This window comes from Terrapene carolina, unplaced genomic scaffold (genome assembly GCF_002925995.2).
Source record: "Terrapene carolina triunguis isolate 2854851 unplaced genomic scaffold, T_m_triunguis-2.0 Scaffold439, whole genome shotgun sequence".
In the NCBI taxonomy this organism is placed as follows: Eukaryota; Metazoa; Chordata; order Testudines; family Emydidae; genus Terrapene; species Terrapene triunguis.
The window spans coordinates 171,663-191,106 of NW_020664790.1; the positions used below are offsets into that span (position 1 = coordinate 171,663).

Below are 19,444 nucleotides of genomic sequence, written 5' to 3' on the forward strand. Positions count from 1 at the left end.
AATGTTTGAATGAGCGTCTGAGATCACAGTCTGATGAAGCAAGAAGGACAACATCAGTTGCAAACAGCAGAGATGCCACCTCTGAGCCCCTCTACCAGATACACTCCATAGCTTGGCTGCGCCTTGATATCCTGTCCATGAAAATCACGAACAGCAGTGGAGACAAGACGCATTCTTGGTGGAGTCCAATGCCCACCTTGCACGAACTCAACTTGATGCCCAGAATACGAGCGCAGCTGTCACTCCGAGAATAGAGGGACCAGATAACACACACAAGCGGCATTGACACCTCATACTCCCGCAGCACTTCCCACAAGACATCTCGTGGAACATGGTCATATGCTTTCTCCAGGTCTACAAAACAAAGATAAACTGGATTAGCAAATTCCCACGACTCCGCAAGTATCTGCGAGAGAGCAAAGAGCTGGTCCATTGTTCCACGGATGGGATGGAATCCATATTGTTCCTCCTGAATCTGAGGTTCAGCTAGTGGGCGTAACCTCCTCTCCAGCACCCTGGCATAGGCTTTGCCAGGGAGGCTGAGGAGTGTGATCCCCTATAGTTGTAACACACCCTCTGGTCTCCTTTCTTAAAGATTGGGACCACCACTCTGGTTTGCCAGTCTGGAGGTACTGCACCCGCCTTCCACGCAACATTGAACAGGCGCGTTAACCATGACACCCCAACATTGTCCAGTGATTTCAGCATCTCCAGGCGAATCTTGTCCACCCCTGCTACCTTACCACTACGAAGGCACTTTACCGCTGTATCAACCTCAGCATCAGAAATAGATCCGATCTCACCGGAGGTGTCCGGCGCTGCCTCCTGGAAGGGGGGCATGTCCATCGAGTTGCGGAGTTCCTTAAAGTGCTCCTTCCACCTCTCGACAGTCTCCTTAGTCGAAGTCAGTGTTTCACCACCCTTACTGAGTACAGTCTGGGCAATGTCCCGCTGACCCCTTCTAAGGCGATGAATGGTTTGCCGGAACACCTTTGAGGCCATCTGGTAGTGATTATCCAAAGTCTCTCCAAACTCCTCCCAAGCCTGGGCTTTTGCTTCAACAACCGCCCCAGCTGCAGCACTCTTAGCCAGCCAGTACCTCTCAGCCATAACAGGAGTCCGGTTCGTGAGCATTGCTCGGCAGGTCGCCTCCTTTGACTTGTCAGCTTCCCTCACCACTGGAGTCCACCAGCAGTCCTAGGGTTGCCACCATGACAGGCACCAACCGCCTTCAGGCCACAGCTTTTCGTGGCTGCCTCAATGATTGAGGTCCTGAACAAGGTCCACTTGGACTCAATGCCCAAGACCTCACCTGGAATGCAAGAGAGGTTCTTCTCCTGAAAGTATTTAGAAAGGAAAAAACACATTTCACAGTTTTAGATGGTATTAAGGATGGTAATAACTGTCCTTTTGGGGAAAAAGACGTTAGTTGAGATGGGCTGTTGTTATTGCTGCTGCTGTTAAAATGCTGTTTCCTAAGAAGTCAAAATAAGAAAATACATAAAAAGGGAGAGAAAAGAACAGCAAAGAGAGAAAATGCAGCTTCTGTCTCTGATGTTAACTCTCACTTCTGATCTTACTGCTGGAAAAACACAGACATAGCACATGGTCCTATCAGCCACTCCAAGACCTGGCAAACTTGTTACCAGCATTGGACTGTTTAGGACATTGCTTTGAGCTGCTTCTTTCTGGTCACAGATGTACAGCAGTGTTGCAAAATATGCAGTCTTGCCGGCTAAGCCAGACTCTTATTAGACAGAAGGAAAAAGGCGAGAGATAGGAAAGAGAAGAAATAAGGTAGGGAAGGAAACAAACATTTTAGGGGGAGGAGACAAAGTCTGACATCCCAGGTGGTCATCTCTCAGGATTAGCATGAAGAAGATCCTGGGTCTCAGGAGATGGTGAGGGTCGCAGCCAGGATAGTGAAGCTCACTCCAGGAACCAATTTTTCTCCCAAAGTCTCTTTCTTTAAGAACCCCAAAAGGAAGTGATGGGTGGAATAATCCACCCCCTCATTATTTTGTCCATCAGTTAGACCTAATTTCAGACGCAGGTATTTTGATTAATTGATTTCTGGTCCTCTGCTCCTCATGTTTACCAGTCATAATCTTAACACAGTCCTTGTATTATAACAGGAAGTCTTTTTTCTTTTTACTAATTCAGTCTTTCTATCTTGCTTTTCCCATCATTGCTTGTTGTAATAGGCTATTGTGACATTTCATGAACTTTCACGTCTCATGGCTTCCCTCACAATTAGGGCAAATTTGTAGGCTTAATTATCACAACAGCAGTTAGTGCTCAGTTACAATTGGTTATTAATTACAGTAGACAGATTATTACTGCCATTCTTGTTTTCAGATTAGTCTCCACCTCTTGCTCAGTGGGTTTCAGATCAAGCCCTTTTAAGTCAAGGAATAAACGCCCAGAGATTTTGGCGGGCTTTGGACTAGTCCCAAAGTTTGTTTAATCTCTGAAAAGTGTTTCTGCCCAAATAGCATCCTGGAGATTCCATGTTTATTTTATGTCACTGATTTCATGATTTCTAAACTGGCTCTGAATACATGTAAAAAGAGAGTTTAAACATCTTTTTATTTTACTTACTTTAGAAAAGCCAAGTGTCAGCCCTACAAAGCTAGGAATCTGAAAGTCAAGCTGTGTTCTTTCTGGCTTGTGCATCATCAGTAATACAGATTGTGCGGGGTGGGCCCAGTTAACAAGTTCATGGATAATGTGCAAGTCAGGATAGAATCCAGTTTATTCTCCCTGAGCTGTCCAGTAGTAACTAGAGTAAAATGTAGCAACACTTTTTTTTTTTGGCTGCCTGGTAAGAAGATGTGACTCTGTGTACACATGAGAAGGTAACATTTTTACAGTTAGTCTTCTGACTATTTTAAGTGAAGCTCTGTTTATCCAGATATACCTGATGTCTCCAAAGCATTTTCAATGAATAATTCTGCATTATCCTAAGGAATCTGAGCTTTCACCCTTCTCGACTGAGCCTATTTCCCCTAGTCCCACTCCAACTGTTGCCTATTTGGCCGTAGTTTTTCTTTTTTTTTTTTTTTTTCTGATGATTTTCTGTTAATAGGCCATCCAGAAGCCCATGAGAGAAAAGGAACTACCATATTAAATTGGTTCCTCTTTGATTCTTTGGGAAGAGTCTACTGGCATGTGTCTCAGCTGTTCCTCCTTTTAGACCTATGATTACTGCCCACATGAATCTTGTTTTTCATTGTACTTTGTTTACATCAGTTGAATCATGAAACTGTTTATAGAAAATGTTTATTATGCTACAGAAATTAACCTCCACATAATTTGAAGCTTCTTGCCGTAGGACATTATTCTCATTATGGAACATTGTCTCACAGGTCGACCGTAGCATGTGGAGAGGGGTACCTGGGTGATAGAGAAAAAGATGGTTTTTTAAAAAATGCAAATTATTCTCAGTACTTTTTGCTGTGCAGCAAGATGTTGCCACAGAATTATTTTTGTAACTTACCATAATGCTGTTTAAAAACTATGAATTCTATAGCAATGGTTGGTTTTCTTTATATAAGAATGTTACAGATTGAGAATGACAGTGTTACTTTTGATGGGGCAAACCTGATGGTTCTTGACTCAGTGTGAATGTGAAACTTCAGCAGATAGTATTCTGCTTCGATTTCAATAAGCTACAGAGTTACCATACTACTTAATGGGCAAGGTCATTCATCTCTCTTGTGACACAGACCATAAGACTGAATAATTAGTTGTTCCCCCTCGCTCCACTAAACTAAAATAAAGTTAAAGTCCTGGCAATTTATCTTAAAATCCTTCATGAACTGGAAAGGTCTGAGTCTTGGGAATGGTCCCCTTTGACTTGAATATCTAGGTTTGGCAATGATTGAATCCTTAGAGAGCCTGGCTGAGGATGTAACCTACACAGTGTACAGGCCTCTGTATTGCCCAAGGTAAGTGTGGGCAATCTGCATTGCTACCTATCACTCACTCCTGATGGATAAATTCCTGGAGCAATATGTATGCTGGATGTACAGATACAGAAACATCTGCTAACATACCGTTCAGGCTAAAAATAAAGATGCGATGGCAGCAAAAATGCAATTTTTGTTTCCTTTTCTCTGCCCTCTTCTTTTGCATTTTAGACTTCTCAACAATTCCCATTGGTAGAAGCCAGTTGCCATAGTACAGTAGGTTAGCTGCACTGAGACCTAAAAACGTCCACTTGACTGTCTTTGGCTTTCAGCAACAGAAAATTAATCAGAGTTTTGAAAAATACAGCAATCACACACGCTGGGCCTCTGTTGTGCTGGCTGACTTGTGAAATGATATGCTGACTGCAAGTGCTATTAATCACAGGAATCTTTGAGCATTAGAATTTTGCAGCAGTAGTAGAGAGAGAGGTTTAGGTTAGCAGCAGTGATGAGCAAAATGTATATGTGTGAATAAATCTGAAATTAAAATGAATGAAGGGCAGGAATCTGCTAATTCCTGGCCTTGCTGATTTAAAGTGTTGGGGCCTCAGTTTCATGGTATTTCAGTGCTAGCATTCTTAACTCTATGCAGTGTGTCTAGCATTTTATGTACTATGTCCGAAGTTTGGGTAGATGGTAACCAAGAGAACAGGGCACCATATTAATACAAATTAAATATTTTTTCCTTCATGTTTTAGGCTCACGGTGGAAGTGGAAATTTCAGTTGGTCCTATTCTAACCAGGCTGTTGCTACAGTAACAGTCAAAGGAGTCATGACAACTGGAAGTGATATTGGTGTCAGTGTTATACAGGCAAATGATGTTCAGAACCCACTGCACTATGGAGAAATGAAGGTAAACAGTATTTTCTCTGGACTCTTCTGAAATTTGACTTTAGCAGCTGTAGAGAAGGCAGGGAGAGCTGTCAGTCAAGGAGCAGAGTGTCTCTTAAACCACAACCCCTGGTCACATGTCCCACAGAATTCTGCGTCCATGCCCTGCGGCAGGCAAGCTGAGTCAGAGCTCACGCTACTGGGGGCTCCTCTCAGACTATCTCTTTAATTACTATTTTAATGTCAGTCCCAGCGATGAAATTTAGCCTGTCCCTTTACCTCCTCTCCCAGGAAAGGCTTTTCCCAGTTGAATTCTTTGTTAAAAAAGTAACAAATACTCACTCGCTGCAGGCCAAGCAATCAGCCTGATAACCCTAAGTAAAAACACTGTTTGTTGCCCTGCAGAGCCTCTGCCAGAAACCGTTTGTTTTTCCCTTATGCTAAATGATAGCAGACACCATCCAGGTGGATCGGCATTTCTCAGCAAGGATAGAAAGCCAGAATTTTACAAAATCCCACGTGACAAACCTAGCTGAGCTCCAGATCCCCAAACAAGCTAAAACTTGTTTAGAAAAGACACCGTGATTCCTTCAGTGGGTTATTGCTTTAGAAGGATACAGGGGACAAAAAAATATACCTCAGTCAGGAGGCATTTGGAAGCATTGGCCACCTCTCTGCAAACCCACACCCGCTCTTACTGCTTTTATAGAATAATCATTGCTTGTGGTAGTGACCTAGTGGGGAAAAATCTAGGAACAAGCATCGCAATCTACCTACAAGAAAATCTCTGTGACAAGAAGTGGGGGAGCAGAAAAGTCCCTACTTGAGGCTTATGATGGCGCTCCATGAATTTAAATACTTTTTCCTAGCATTTTTGCAGCTTTGGAAGTTTTCAGTTGGGGGAACTTACATGATGCCCTGTTCCTTAATGGAGAACTGGCCAATGCCTTTAAGTAATCCTGAACAAAAAATGGAAGAAAATAAACTTAATGGATAAACCATATTATTTTATTTTATTAATTTATTTTACAAAAGAGAAGGAAGTAGCCCCAGTTGTTCTGGTCAGATTCTAACTTGGGTAACTGCATTCTGCCTACTTCAAAAACGGTGTTATTTTTCACTGTATTCAACTGTTGTGTAGCATTCATGGTGCTCTTGGGAATACAGGCAGCCCCAATATAGCATGGCATGTAAGCATGTGCTTAACTTTTTAAGCTAGATTGGGGCCAAAATGGGCATACCCTTGTCTGTATCACCCTCAGTGAAATGCAGCCTCTGAAGCATGAGCATGGCCTTGAATGCAGGCTTTTGAAAAAGGCAGAGTAGAAGTACAGCTTTAAAAAGCTAAGCATTGTAGAGAGAACCTGAATTGAAGGGTAAAAGCTTGCTCCTGAACTCCAGCAGTAGAAGTAAGAGATGGTGGTTGAGAGCTGCAAATTTGTGTGTGATTATTTTGAGACCTGGAGCAGGTATATTTGTGTACAATATGGTCATAAATAGAGAACTCCTCACCTGGAATATGCTTATTTATGCCAAGCGATGAGAGACCCAGTCTGGCAAGCAACTTTTCACCCTTACATCCAACTGAGAGCCTTGTAAAAAAAATGCTAGCCATCTCCAAGAAAAGGTGGCAGTTGAGTTCGGAAGAGCATTTGTAGACTTGGAAGAATGCACTTGCATAACAGGTGCATGGATATAATTTAGCAGCTGATGTGGAGCAAACTGATTGGATTAAAATTGCAGACACTGGTGACCCAAAATGCCTAATCGCTTTTATGACCTCCCTTATCCAGCATAGCTAAAATCCTTCAGGTTCCACATTGTACCCTTGTTTGCTTCAGAGCTCCTTCTGGCAAGAGTGTGAGAGAGTATGTGCTTGTCAAACTCTCCAGTACTGTCCCGTAATAAAAAGAGAGCTATTTAAGCAGCCAGACTTTTTTGTTTAATATGACTGTGTTGGGAAAAATCTTTCGAAACAAAACTTGCTGGGTCAAACTGCATCTGCAACATCTTTGCAGGGTGCACCAGCTTGCTTTTAATGTATTTTAAGTTAACTACATCAATTCTACAAAATGTAGTTTAAATGGACATTAAACATAGTGTTTAAATGTGTAAACTGTGATGATCTGGCTGTTAAACCAGTGTTAAAGCAAGATGGAAACTACTTTACAATCTTTCTGTGACACTGCGCCCATATTATCTGTGTCCCAAAGATGTCACTTTTTAGCAATATGACAGTTGCCTGCAGGAGGTTCAGAAATGATGTTTTTAATTAAAGCTCTATTTCCAAATACAATTCAAAGTTTATAGACGGTAATAACTCAGAAAAATGCTTCTTACCATGCAAGCTTTTAGAGCAATACATTGAGCAAATTGAGCATCGTGTGAAGGTACTAAATATCTCTGCTAACGTGTTAAACGTTATGTGTTCTGTTTGGAATAAATTGAAGTGTTTGGGGTAGGAGCTTTATCTGCTGACCTTGATAAGCAAGTTATAAGAATAGTCGTTTATGTTCCATGAGGATTGCAGTTTTAACACCATACCATATGGTCTAACAATTTACCCTGAAGCTTTTGGCAGATGGTTTAAAAAGTTAAAGATGCTGCAAATGAAAAGCTTTGATCACAGCAATGGTTATGAAGTGTTACAATCCGTCTGTGATGGTTTCTTTAACATTAGCAAGAAGGTAACAAATCGGAGTAACAAACAAATACCATTCAAGGGCCTGCTCATCAACACTTCAGATAATGTCTTTAAACATTCTATTAGTCATTTCAGACCATCTAGACTCCTAGGATCTGATGCTGCCTCTCTTACTTACACATGTAACCCTTTTGATGTCAGAGTTGCTTCTCACATCATGCATCTGACGAAGTGGGTATTCACCCACGAAAGCTTATGCTCCAATACGTCTGTTAGTCTATAAGGTGCCACAGGACTCTTTGTCGCCTCTCACGTAAGGATTACCTGCATAAATAAAAGTTGCAGGATCAAGCTCCAGATTGTCATTTTACTTACTGAGATTTCCTCTATTGTACCAAAAAACCCCAAACTATACCAAGCACTGAGCACCCTTAACAATCTCTTATAAATACACTATTGAAAAAAGACTCCCTTAATCAGAGTCTATTAACATAGTTATAGAAAAAATTAATATAAACTCCCACCAGCATTTCCCTCATACAGTGCTTCCATCTCCTTTCTTGATCCAAAGCCCATTGAAACTGGTTGAAAGACTCCCATTGACTTCAATGGGATTGGCTCAAGCCCTTATACCCATGGAACTTCAGCTCAGAAACTTCCTCTGTCGGAATCTGTGGTAGTGTCTTATGGGGGGGAAAGGTCCAACGTTTTAAAATAATCCCAGAATAAAATAGGCAGCAGATTATAGAGTGCATAAAAATAGGTGAAGGTTTCAATGCACTTGTGAAAATATCTCTTGTCTGGCAGAGTATTAAAATTTTACGGAACGCTTCTAGTCACTCTTTCGCACCTCTCCCTGGCAGTTATGGGGAACAGCACTGTTGGGACTCTGGGTGGTTGTTTCTAGCCCTCTTCTCTCAGAGGGAAACTGACTGTGGTGAGGTGTCCTCGAGAGGGTTTTTTTGGGGGAAAACGTAATTACTGAGTCTTAAACTTTTTTTCTAGTTTCTTATGTAGCTATGTCTTACGTTATTGTTTTTTCTTGTCTCTCTCAGGTATATGTAACTGAACCTAGTGGCATGGAGTTCACGCCGTGTCAAGTTGAAGCACGTGTGGGTCAGATACTGGAGCTTCCCTTGAGGATTAATGGCCTAGTGAATATTGAAACCAGTGAGATGGTCACACTGAGCGATTGTTCACATTTCGACTTAGTCGTGGAGGTAGAAAACCGCGGCGTCTTCAAACCACTCCAAGGTGATTTTAAAAAACAAAACAACCCCCCCCCCCCATGTATTCAGTTCAGGTTACAAGACAAATAGAGATGTTACAAATATAAATCATTCACCTACTTCTAATGGCCTATTTTAATGGATTCATGGCAGTTTACTAGAGAGATGTCCAACTGCAAATACAGAGACCATAGTAGTCCAACATTTCTGTATATTGAAGATGCCTATTTTTTTTTATGGAGTAGCATTTTTATTTCTTTGTCTTTTAGTATTTAAGGATACCAAAATCTCTTGCAACAAATAAGCCGAGTACACTGAGGAATGTTCAGACTCACATACACGCTGCTCTACCCCAGACCTTTCCACTGTTTTTTCAAAGTCCTTGCTGTAACAGACCTGATGGTTTCCTCACCAGAGATGACCAATTATGTCAGGTTTTGGGGAGTCACACTGGCTGACGTGAAGATACCAAACTCTTTCACTTATGATACCGTGCCCAACTTTGCATAAAGTTCTCTCTTCAATTCTATTAAGCCATTCACCCATTTGATTGTTTGCTTGTTTTCTGGGAGAAATGGGGGCCGAGGATAGCAATTTCTTAAATTCCATTCACTGCAGTCATTGGAGCAGGGCCAAAGGATTGTCCTTCTGAAACTTACTATATTAAGCAGTGCATTTCCTCAGGTGCTTCCCCAGCTGTTTCCACCATTATAGCACTTGTCTGACCAGAATATGGAATGTGCAATCTCTTCTAAATTTGCCATTAACGAATCCTTCTGCACTAACAGGCTGAGCAACTCTGTTGTCATCTGGTGTCTGCTGGACCAGATTACCTTGCACCCACAATCCTTTGTTAGCCTGCTTCTTGTTAGTTAGTTCTTCTATATTTGCCCTTTTCCAGTCTTCTGGAATCTCTCCCGTCTCCCATGATTTTCCAAAGATAATAGCTAGAGGCTCAGATACCTCCTCTATTAGCTCCTTGAGTATTCTAGGATGCATTTCATCAGGCCCTGGTGACTTGCAGGCATCTAACTTTTCTAAGTGATTTTTAACTTGTTCTTTTTTTATTTTATCTGCTAAACCTACCCCCTTCCCATTAGCATTCACTATGTTAGGCATTCCTTCAGACTTCTCGATGAAGACCGAAACAAAGAAGTCATTAAGCATCTCTGCCATTTCCAAGTTTCCTGTTACTGTTTCTCCCTCTTCACTAAGCAGTGGGCCTACCCTGTCTTTGGTCTTCCTCTTGCTTCTAATGTATTGATAAAAGGTCTTCTTGTTTCCCTTTATTCCCGTAGCTAGTTTGAGCTCATTTTGTGCCTTTGCCTTTCTAATCTTGCCCCTGCATTCCTGTGTTGTTTGCCTGTATTCATCCTTTGTAATCTGTCCTAGTTTCCATTTTTGATATGACTCCTTTTTATTTTTTAGATCATGCAAGATCTCGTGGTTAAGCCAAGGTGGTCTTTTGCCACATTTTCTATCTTTCCTAACCAGCGGAATAGCTTGCTTTTGGGCCCTTAATAGTGTCCCTTTGAAAAACTGCCAACTCTCCTCAGTTGTTTTTCCCCTCAGTCTTGATTCCCATGGGACCTTACCTATCAGATCTCTGAGCTTACCAAAATCCGCCTTCCTGAAATCCATTGTCTCTATTTTGCTGTTCTCCCTTCTACCCTTCCTTAGAATTGCAAACTCTATGATTTCATGATCACTTTCACCCAAGCTGCCTTCTACTTTCAAATTCTCAACGAGTTCCTCCCTATTTGTTAAAATCAAGTCTAGAACAGCTTCCCCCCAGTAGCTTTTTCAACCTTCTGAAATAAAAAGTTGTCTGCAATGCAGTCCAAGAATTTGTTGGATAGTCTGTGCCCCGCTGTGTTATTTTCCTGACATATATCCGAATAGTTGAAGTCCCCCATCACCACCAAATCTTGGGCTTTGGATGATTTTGTTAGTTGTTTAAAAAAAGCCTCTTCCACCTGGTTAGGTGTCCTGTAGTAGACTCCTAGCATGATATCACCCTTGTTTTTTACCCCTTTTAGCCTAACCCAGAGACTCTCAACACTTCCATCTCCTATGTCCATCTCTACCTCAGTCCAAGTGTGTACATTTTTAATATATAAGGCAACACCTCCTCCCTTTTTCCCCTGTCTATCCTTCCTGAGCAAGCTGTATCCATCCACACCAACATTCCAATCGTGTATTATCCCACCAAGTTTCAGTGATGCCAACAATGTCATAGTTGTATTTATTTATTAGCACTTCCAGTTCTTCCTGCTTATTACCCATACTTCTCGCATTTGTATATAGGCATCTAAGATACTGGTTTGATCTTTCCTCCCAGTTTTGTCCTGACCCTCCTTTCTCTCTGCCAATATAGCCCACACTCCCTCTCGTTTCCGACCCATCTCCCAGGTCTCCATGTTCCCCACTTACCTGCGGGCTTTGCTCACCTGTCCCCGTCGAACCTAGTTTAAAGCCCTCCTCACTAGGTTAGCCAGTCTGTGTCCAAATAGGGTCTTTCCCCTCCTTGAAAGGTGAACGCCATCTCTGCCTATCTATAAAAAGGGAAATAAAAACAACCCAGGAAACTACAGACCAGTTAGTTTAACTTCTGTGCCAGGGAAGATAATGGAGCAAGTAATTAAGGAAATCATCTGCAAACACTTGGAAGGTGGTAAGGTGATAGGGAACAGCCAGCATGGATTTGTAAAGAACAAATCATGTCAAACCAATCTGATAGCTTTCTTTGATAGGATAACGAGTCTTGTGGATAAGGGAGAAGCTGTGGATGTGGTATACCTAGACTTTAGTAAGGCATTTGATACGGTCTCGCATGATATTCTTATCGATAAACTAGGCAAATACAATTTAGATGGGGCTACTATAAGGTGGGTGCATAACTGGCTGGATAACCGTACTCAGAGAGTTGTTATTAATGGTTCCCAATCCTGCTGGAAAGGCATAACGAGTGGGGTTCCGCAGGGGTCTGTTTTGGGACCGGCTCTGTTCAATATCTTCATTAACGACTTAGATATTGGCATAGACAGTACGCTTATTAAGTTTGCAGATGATACCAAACTGGGAGGGATTGCAACTGCTTTGGAGGACAGGGTCATAATTCAAAATGATCTGGACAAATTGGAGAAATGGTCTGAGGTAAACAGGATGAAGTTTAACAAAGACAAATGCAAAGTCCTCCACTTAGGGGAAAAAAAATCAGTTTCACACATACAGAATGGGAAGAGACTGTCTAGGAAGGAGTACGGCAGAAAGGGATCTAGGGGTTATAGTGGACCACAAGCTAAATATGAGTCAACAGTGTGATGCTGTTGCAAAAAAAGCAAACATGATTCTGGGATGTATTAACAGGTGTGTTGTGAGCAAGACACGAGAAGTCATTCTTCCGCTCTACTCTGCTCTGGTTAGGCCTCAGCTGGAGTATTGTGTCCAGTTCTGGGCACCGCATTTCAAGAAAGGTGTGGAGAAATTGGAAAGGGTCCAGAGAAGAGCAACAAGAATGATTAAAGGTCTTGAGAACATGACCTATGAAGGAAGGCTGAAAGAATTGGGTTTGTTTAGTTTGGAAAAGAGAAGACTGAGAGGGGACATGATAGCAGTTTTCAGGTATCTAAAAGGGTGTCATAAGGAGGAGGGAGAAAACTTGTTCACCTTAGCCTCTAAGGATAGAACAAGAAGCAATGGGCTTAAACTGCAGCAAGGGAGGTCTAGGTTGGACATTAGGAAAAAGTTCCTAACTGTCAAGGTGGTTAAACACTGGAATAAATTGCCTAGGGAGGTTGTGGAATCTCCATCTCTGGAGATATTTAAGAGTAGGTTAGATAAATGTCTATCAGGGATGGTCTAGACAGTATTTGGTCCTGCCATGCGGGCAGGGGACTGGACTCGATGACCTCTCGAGGTCCCTTCCAGTCCTAGAATCTATGAATCTATGAATCCTTGTGTTGTATTATTGAGCCAGCCAAAGCAGTTATTATTAGACTTACGGCGTCTGCTTGCTGAAGAGGCAGCTCTTTTAAATGTCATTCTACCTAGTTTGGATATGTACCTTATTTGCCATTGTTCTGTTAAAAAAAAATCCAGTCAAACCCAAAAAAAGAGAGAGAAGAAAAGAAAACCCCACAAAACACCTGGGTTAGCAAACAGGCACGTGCCATGAAACTAAGAACTTAATTTCCCCTAGATAAAACTTAGAACTTAATCATTAACTTGAATGTAGGTAATACATCATGCTCTGTGCAGTAAAGATTGCTTTAACTGTGCATTTTATTTTGGCTTAATTACAAGCCAGTTTCAATTTAGAACAGCAAGGAAAAAATACTCTGCTAAAAGAAAGAGCAAATTATATTACTCTGTATCCCAAAGAGAAGACTGATGTCCTTTTAGAAAAATTTGGAAGGAAAAGAAGTTTAATAAGTTTGTATGTTTCATAAGGTGACAGTTTTGAGGCTAATGACAATACATTATTCAATAGAGCTATGGGTATTGCATTTCCTCCGTGCAGTCACTGAAATTATCTGTACATATTCCCTGCATATTTCTAGCACAAACGTAATACTGTCAAGAAAGCTATATTAAAATCTGTATTAAAATGTCTCGCTTATTCTCCCCAAATGTTTACTCTTTATTTGTTTGGGTTTTTTTTGACAGGGAGACTTATGCCAAGTTCTGATTTTTGCAGTGGAGTCAGAGTGAAAGCTGAGGCTCAAGGATACACAACACTTGTTGTTAGTTACACTCATGGTCATGTCCACCTTAGTGCTAGCATCACCATTGCTGCCTACCTACCACTAAAAGTAAGCCTGTAGTAAGATATTCTCTTTAATTGATGCTCTTAAAACAGTCTACTCTTGAAAATTCATTTAAATCTTAACTGAGATTTGATATTATGTGCTAGTATATGAAAATGAGAGTCCATTGACTGGGGATGTCTCAATTCAGGTAATCATGTTTCTTAAGCATGTGCTTAAGTACCAGTGGCTTAAATACTTTTCAGAATCAGGGCCAATACTTACTGCAAGCAGTTTGATTTCTGTACCACGACTTACCTGATGTCTTTGAAATGTTTCTTGACCAAATCAGTGCCCCAAGCCAAACAAAGGACTTGGCAGAATTCTGTAGTGGGTTAGTGCACTGTATTTCTGTTTCTCCCTTAGTTCAGAAATGAAAGTGAGTTTGGTGCTATCCGAAAACAATCACAGATAGACAGGTCTGAAGAAAAGACCTAGGACTAAAATAACAGGGGATACTGTCAGCATGAGTGTGGATTTGCTGGAAGAGTGATGCATATAAGAACACATAAGAACAGCCATACTGGGTCAGACCAAAGGTCCCTCTAGCCCAGTATCCTGTCTTCTGACAGTGGCCAATGCCAGGTGCCCCAGATGGAATGAATGGAACAGGTAATCATCAAGTGATCCATCCTCTGTCACCCATTCCCAGCTTCTGGCAAACAGAAGCTAGGGACATTTCATGTGAGAGTAAGAGAACTTGGGTGCACATGCTGTTCAGACTATTCCTGTTTTTAGCTAGTTTTGCTAGTCTCTAACTTTCATGAATATTGTACTAAATTTGCCCACAGTCATCTTCACTTCAAAAAGGAAATATAAAAACCACAGTAATGAAGCAAAGGCAGTATATTGCAGATCTCAATAAGAGTAATATAAAATCCTGGGAGATGAAGTTGCTATTAGGTGAATTAAATGGAGAAAATATGCTGCTAAATGATAACACATAGTACAAGGTTTATAAAGAGATCTGGACTTGTCAATCAGTTCAAGAAATTGAATCTTTCTGAACTCAGATACATTTTGGAGAAAAATATTATAACTGTTGAATTAATTAGTTACTCATCAGTAAACTTTGAAGTGGTGGGAGGTTCAAAGCCTTCCTTGTATCTAACTGTCTGTTTAAAATGATTAACGATTGGCCTAATAAGCTAGTAATGAGAGCAGTCACAATTGCATGGCCACAGCAGCAGGTAGAAGCAAGCGTAGCCTATTACCCCTGTAGTCACAGCACACAAAATTATTATTTGGCAAAAAAGGCAGAGTCTGGTGGCCTGTGTAGTCTGTGGAACTGAGTATTTTTTTCCTTGCAAACAATTAAAATGTGTTTCACCACTGGACAGGTTACAAAGTGAAATAAGAACCTCTTAAAGGACAGTATTCACAAGTCCAAGGAATGATTAAGAAGCATAGGACAGTGTGTCAGCTTCATGATTAGATGCCAGTGACTGAATCCACAGAGTCTACCACTGCTGCATGTTAGGATAGCAGTGTTTCAGAATCTGGAATAAATAAATTTGCATATGTCTAACAATGATTTCACTTTAAAAGATTACATTCTGTCCAAGAGTTGTTTCTGCGGCATTGATCAGAGTAAAAGAAATCCTGTTTCACTCGTATGGAACTAAAACACTAATTTTGTATTTCATCCCCAAGGCTCATTGTAGAGATTTTTTGACAAGGGCATGTTCTGTCCAACAATCTGAAAGTGGGGATCAATTTGGAAATACACACTAGTCTGTCTTAACCTAATATACTTGACTAACATAGTTAAAATAAAATAAACAAATAAAATAAGAGTCCATTTGCTGCTGTGTCCCACTCCCATCCCCTGAACTCTGCTTCGCCTCTGCCAATAATCATTCCATCATCTTAATTACTGGCTATATTTATTGCAATTTTACTTTTATAAAGTATAAAGTATTCTAAACTCAGCTCTGAGTACTACATAAAAACATTTTATATGGCTTGATAAATATAAATATTTCTGTGCTGTGCTGTGCTGTTAACATTCTCATTGAATGAGGAAGTATGGTCTTGTGTTCAGAGCACTGGACCATGGTTCTGCTGCTGATTCATCAAGGCTTTCTGATCATTTGGTTTCCCATTTGGAAAGTGAGGATTCTAATGCAGTGCCCTTGAGATGCATCATAGGGTTCATTAATTAGTTTGCGCTCTTCAATGCACCTTGTCCCCTGCTTGGTGCAGAGGAGGTGGTGAGGTCATGGCATTTCTATTTTTCTGAAAAATGTTGATACTCCATTGACATTAAATGATGTGTCATAGGAATTGAAGGTTGGGTGCTGTATGTTCCTATTCTTTCCTATGGGCTGGGTTCCTTGGCTGGGCTGAGTACTACATAAAAAAACCTAACTCTCAAAAAGAGGAGATCCTTGCACATCTTTCAGACAGGAGGATGTTGAGCTATCCAGAACAGAATAAAAGATCTTCTCTCCCATTGAGTTAAGATATTATCTATTCATTAGAAGTATTACAGATACGACATCAGTGCATCCCTTCTGGGGGCAACGAATAAAAGGGACATGGGTGTATGGAAGGGGGGAGGATAGACTACTCTAGGGATTACTCTGTTATCTTTTCATTGTTGGCCAGTGCTTAGATAGCACAGTGACAGGAACTTTAGAAAGACCTTAGAACTGTGGTTTTCAAACAGTGATCCATAGTACTCTTCCTTGTTGTGGCCATCTGAAGAATGAAACATTTTTATGTATAAAAATGCAGGGGTGAGACATTGGGAGGAGTTGTCTTCCATTAAAACGTCTCTTATGAAGTGGTCCACAGAGCGAAAAAGTGTAAGAATCCCTGGCAAAAGAAGACAAATAGTTAGGAGTCCAGGACAGGGCAAAAGCATATGAATGAATAAACATTACAGTTTTGGCAACATGTGGATGTCTGTGCAACGAGAATAACCTATGAAGGTTGAGTGAAAATTAGTCTGTGCCCAGTATTTATAACCATGTTCCTCCAACCAGCATGCATGAATTTTCACAGAAAGAATTGAGCCATCCTATGTCCAGATCAGTCTTGGTCTGTCTTACTAACATCAGGTTGTGGAACACTTGAAACAGATGATTTTTTGTATATTAAAAATGTCAAACCAATTTCCCTGTTGATTTCCATTGCAGGCAACATCAATGAGATGGGCTAGGATTTAAATCAGTGCAGAATTTGTTCTAATATTCCTGTAGTGGTTTGAAGTGAGACCTTCGTTTCATTTAGTGGGGTAAATAAAGTCAGGGTGTAAAATGCAGGTTCTGAAGAACAGCTGTACCTGGGAGATTAAGCAACCTGAAGGGTTTCAAAAGATAGAGGGTGCAATCTGGCCCTATTTAAATAAATGAGAAGATTGCCATTTACTTCAGTGGGACCAGGATTTTACTCAGAATCTCTTTCCCCCCGGAGTAGCTCAGTTAACATAAGAGGGGGAGATTGGAGAATTATCATCAATAGAAGGAAAAACAGAGTTCCTAAGGCACTGTGGGCATAGCCCTAATGAGCAAAGTTTACTTTTAATTGTTGCTAATCATTTTAGTACTGCTGTGTTCTGAATTAACCATATTTATAAAAGTTTTTGTAGAACAGCTCATCAGCTAAACAGAAATGATAATCAAACGGCTCTTCCACTGAGAATGAGAAAAATTTCACATAAAGTATGGTCACCTGATAGATTTCAGTATCATATTAATATATATATATATGTGTGTGTGTGTGTGTATATGTATGTATATATGTATATATTTATGTATGTTATGGTGTATATGAATGAGTATAACTTTTGTTCATTTCCAGACTATAGATCCTTCTTCTGTTGCCTTGGTAACTTTGGGTTCTTCCAAAGACATGTTGTTTGAAGGTGGACCAAGACCATGGGTACAGGAACCTTCACAATTCTTTAGGAACATCACTGCTGAAGATACAGAAAGTATTGGTTTATCTTTATTTGGGCCTCCGACATCTCGGAATCATTTCCAGCACTGGGTTAGAGTATCTTGCAAAACCCTGGGAGAACAAGTAAGTGCAAGAAGCTATTTATGTTGTTCTCTGTCAAATCCTGGGCAGAGTAATTGAGAAGAGAAGCCAGATTGATTTATGATAAAGTATAGCCTCCAAATGATTAACAGCTTTTGTAATAAGCCAGTATGGAACTTGAATAAGTACATGACTGCCTATCGCTTATGAACTCTGTTCAGTCTGGTATCAGTCAAGAGTGAAGCATTTTTGAAATTGTTATAAAGAGGATTACAATGGCTTTATTGTAGTATGAAGCCAGTTCATAGTAACTGTATATCGTGGAAGGTATTAAAACAGATACATTCAACGGCAGCTATAAGGATTTATTTACCATGAATAAGATAATTGCAAAAGGTTATTTTAAGAAGAGACTGAACTCTTTAGTCTAACTTGCAATACTGGATCAAACTAATCCTTGGTGTAGCTCCATTGACTTGAATAAATATCAATAAGGGGGCCCCAAGTTCTCTCTGTGGTGTACCAGTTTGGTATGCCACTTATCCAGTCACTTATGGGAAGGTGTCCAGCTCTAATGCTCAAAGATTGGGTACACACACAGCCAAGATCCATTAGCGCTTGTTTCTGCAATACGTAGTAGAAGTGAATTCCCCTGCCTGCAGACACTATTCAGTTTGTATATTGCCTTGCTGTGGTCTACATTTTGACCAGTTACCTAATCCTCTTCCAAGGGCTATTAACTACCGAATGTAGCTGGCATCCCAAAATGCATACTGCACAAAATCCAATTGAATCTAGCAGGGTTAGTCCAAAAGAAACAGTTTCTTGCTGTTACCTCTCCATCGGGGACTCCTGTAAGAAAATATAATTCGGAACCTTTATGATACAGAAATGGTCACATTTGAATGGTATTGCAATAATTCTCACCAATAGCTGATAGGGATTATTCATAGGCAGCCAACAAGGGGAAAACCCAAGGTGCCTGCACTTAATTCAGTCTGATATTATCATGTGAGAGAGCTGTAGGGAAAAAATGAAAAAAAAAATGCCGTTTTTAAAGCTGCTGAAGTGGCTACAGGACGTCCAGCTCAGTTCCCTGTTGGCTTCCTTTCCCTCCTATGAGAGAGTGACCCCAGATGACTGTCTTTATAAGCTCTGAAAGCCGCCGCCTTGTCAGTTTGGTGAGATAGTAATAACTATGAAAAGGGACTGAGAATTTGTGCTTTGATAATGGTCTGGAACAGCATTTAAAATGTATCCTTTTCACTTGTCTGTCTGTGGTATAGAAAATGATTGGGGCATGAACTCATGAGCCCTTCATATCATATCTTATTTATTCTATCTTGACACCAGAAAATAACTGAGATGCCTCAAGCAGGATAGTTATACCTGTAAAATATACTTGCACTCCGTTGTTCTTTGCTTTCTTGTTGACTTTCCCAAATGTCATACAGGTGATTGCCTTAACCGTTGGAAATAAGCCCACAGTTACCAACCCTTTTCCAGCCATCGAACCTGCCGTTGTGAAATTTATCTGCGCAGCCCCTTCCCGACTCACTTTGACTCCTATTTATGCAAATCCTCAGCTTGACCTCTCCTGCCCTTTGCTGCAACAAAACAAGCAAGTGGTAAGTGATAATGACACAGGAGCAATCCACTCATTTCACCTCTAAAAGGCAAATTGTGCCTCCATGTGGCAGTATCCCGAAACAGCCGTGCTCACAGGCTGCAAGAGCGGCAGTAATGAGCACCTATGTTCTGACTGACCAGCACTCCAACTCCAACTCCACCCGTGCTAGGAACAAGAATAATCAGAATGTAGGGGCATTAAGGGGATTGTTTGAGTGTGTGTATAGGAACCAAACCAGTTAATAGGATGTGTGTGCAAAACCATGTGGGTCATGTCCTCTGGCCTCCAAGTGCCCCTGTCAGAGGGCCTCTGGAGTGACCTCCTAGGATTTCATGGGTCATCT

At 40.9% G+C, this 19,444-nt stretch overlaps 1 protein-coding gene across 1 annotated transcript in view; it reads left to right on the forward strand.

Moving 5' to 3' along the window:
• Positions 1 to 19,444, forward strand: part of NUP210 (nucleoporin 210) — a 117,625-nt gene that overhangs the window by 39,341 nt on the left and 58,840 nt on the right. The window contains exons 12-16 of the mRNA XM_024208793.3: positions 4,670 to 4,825; positions 8,503 to 8,701; positions 13,345 to 13,490; positions 17,292 to 17,513; positions 18,926 to 19,099. Coding sequence (XP_024064561.2) covers positions 4,670 to 4,825; positions 8,503 to 8,701; positions 13,345 to 13,490; positions 17,292 to 17,513; positions 18,926 to 19,099 — 897 coding nt within the window. The remainder of the gene's footprint in view (positions 1 to 4,669; positions 4,826 to 8,502; positions 8,702 to 13,344; positions 13,491 to 17,291; positions 17,514 to 18,925; positions 19,100 to 19,444) is intronic.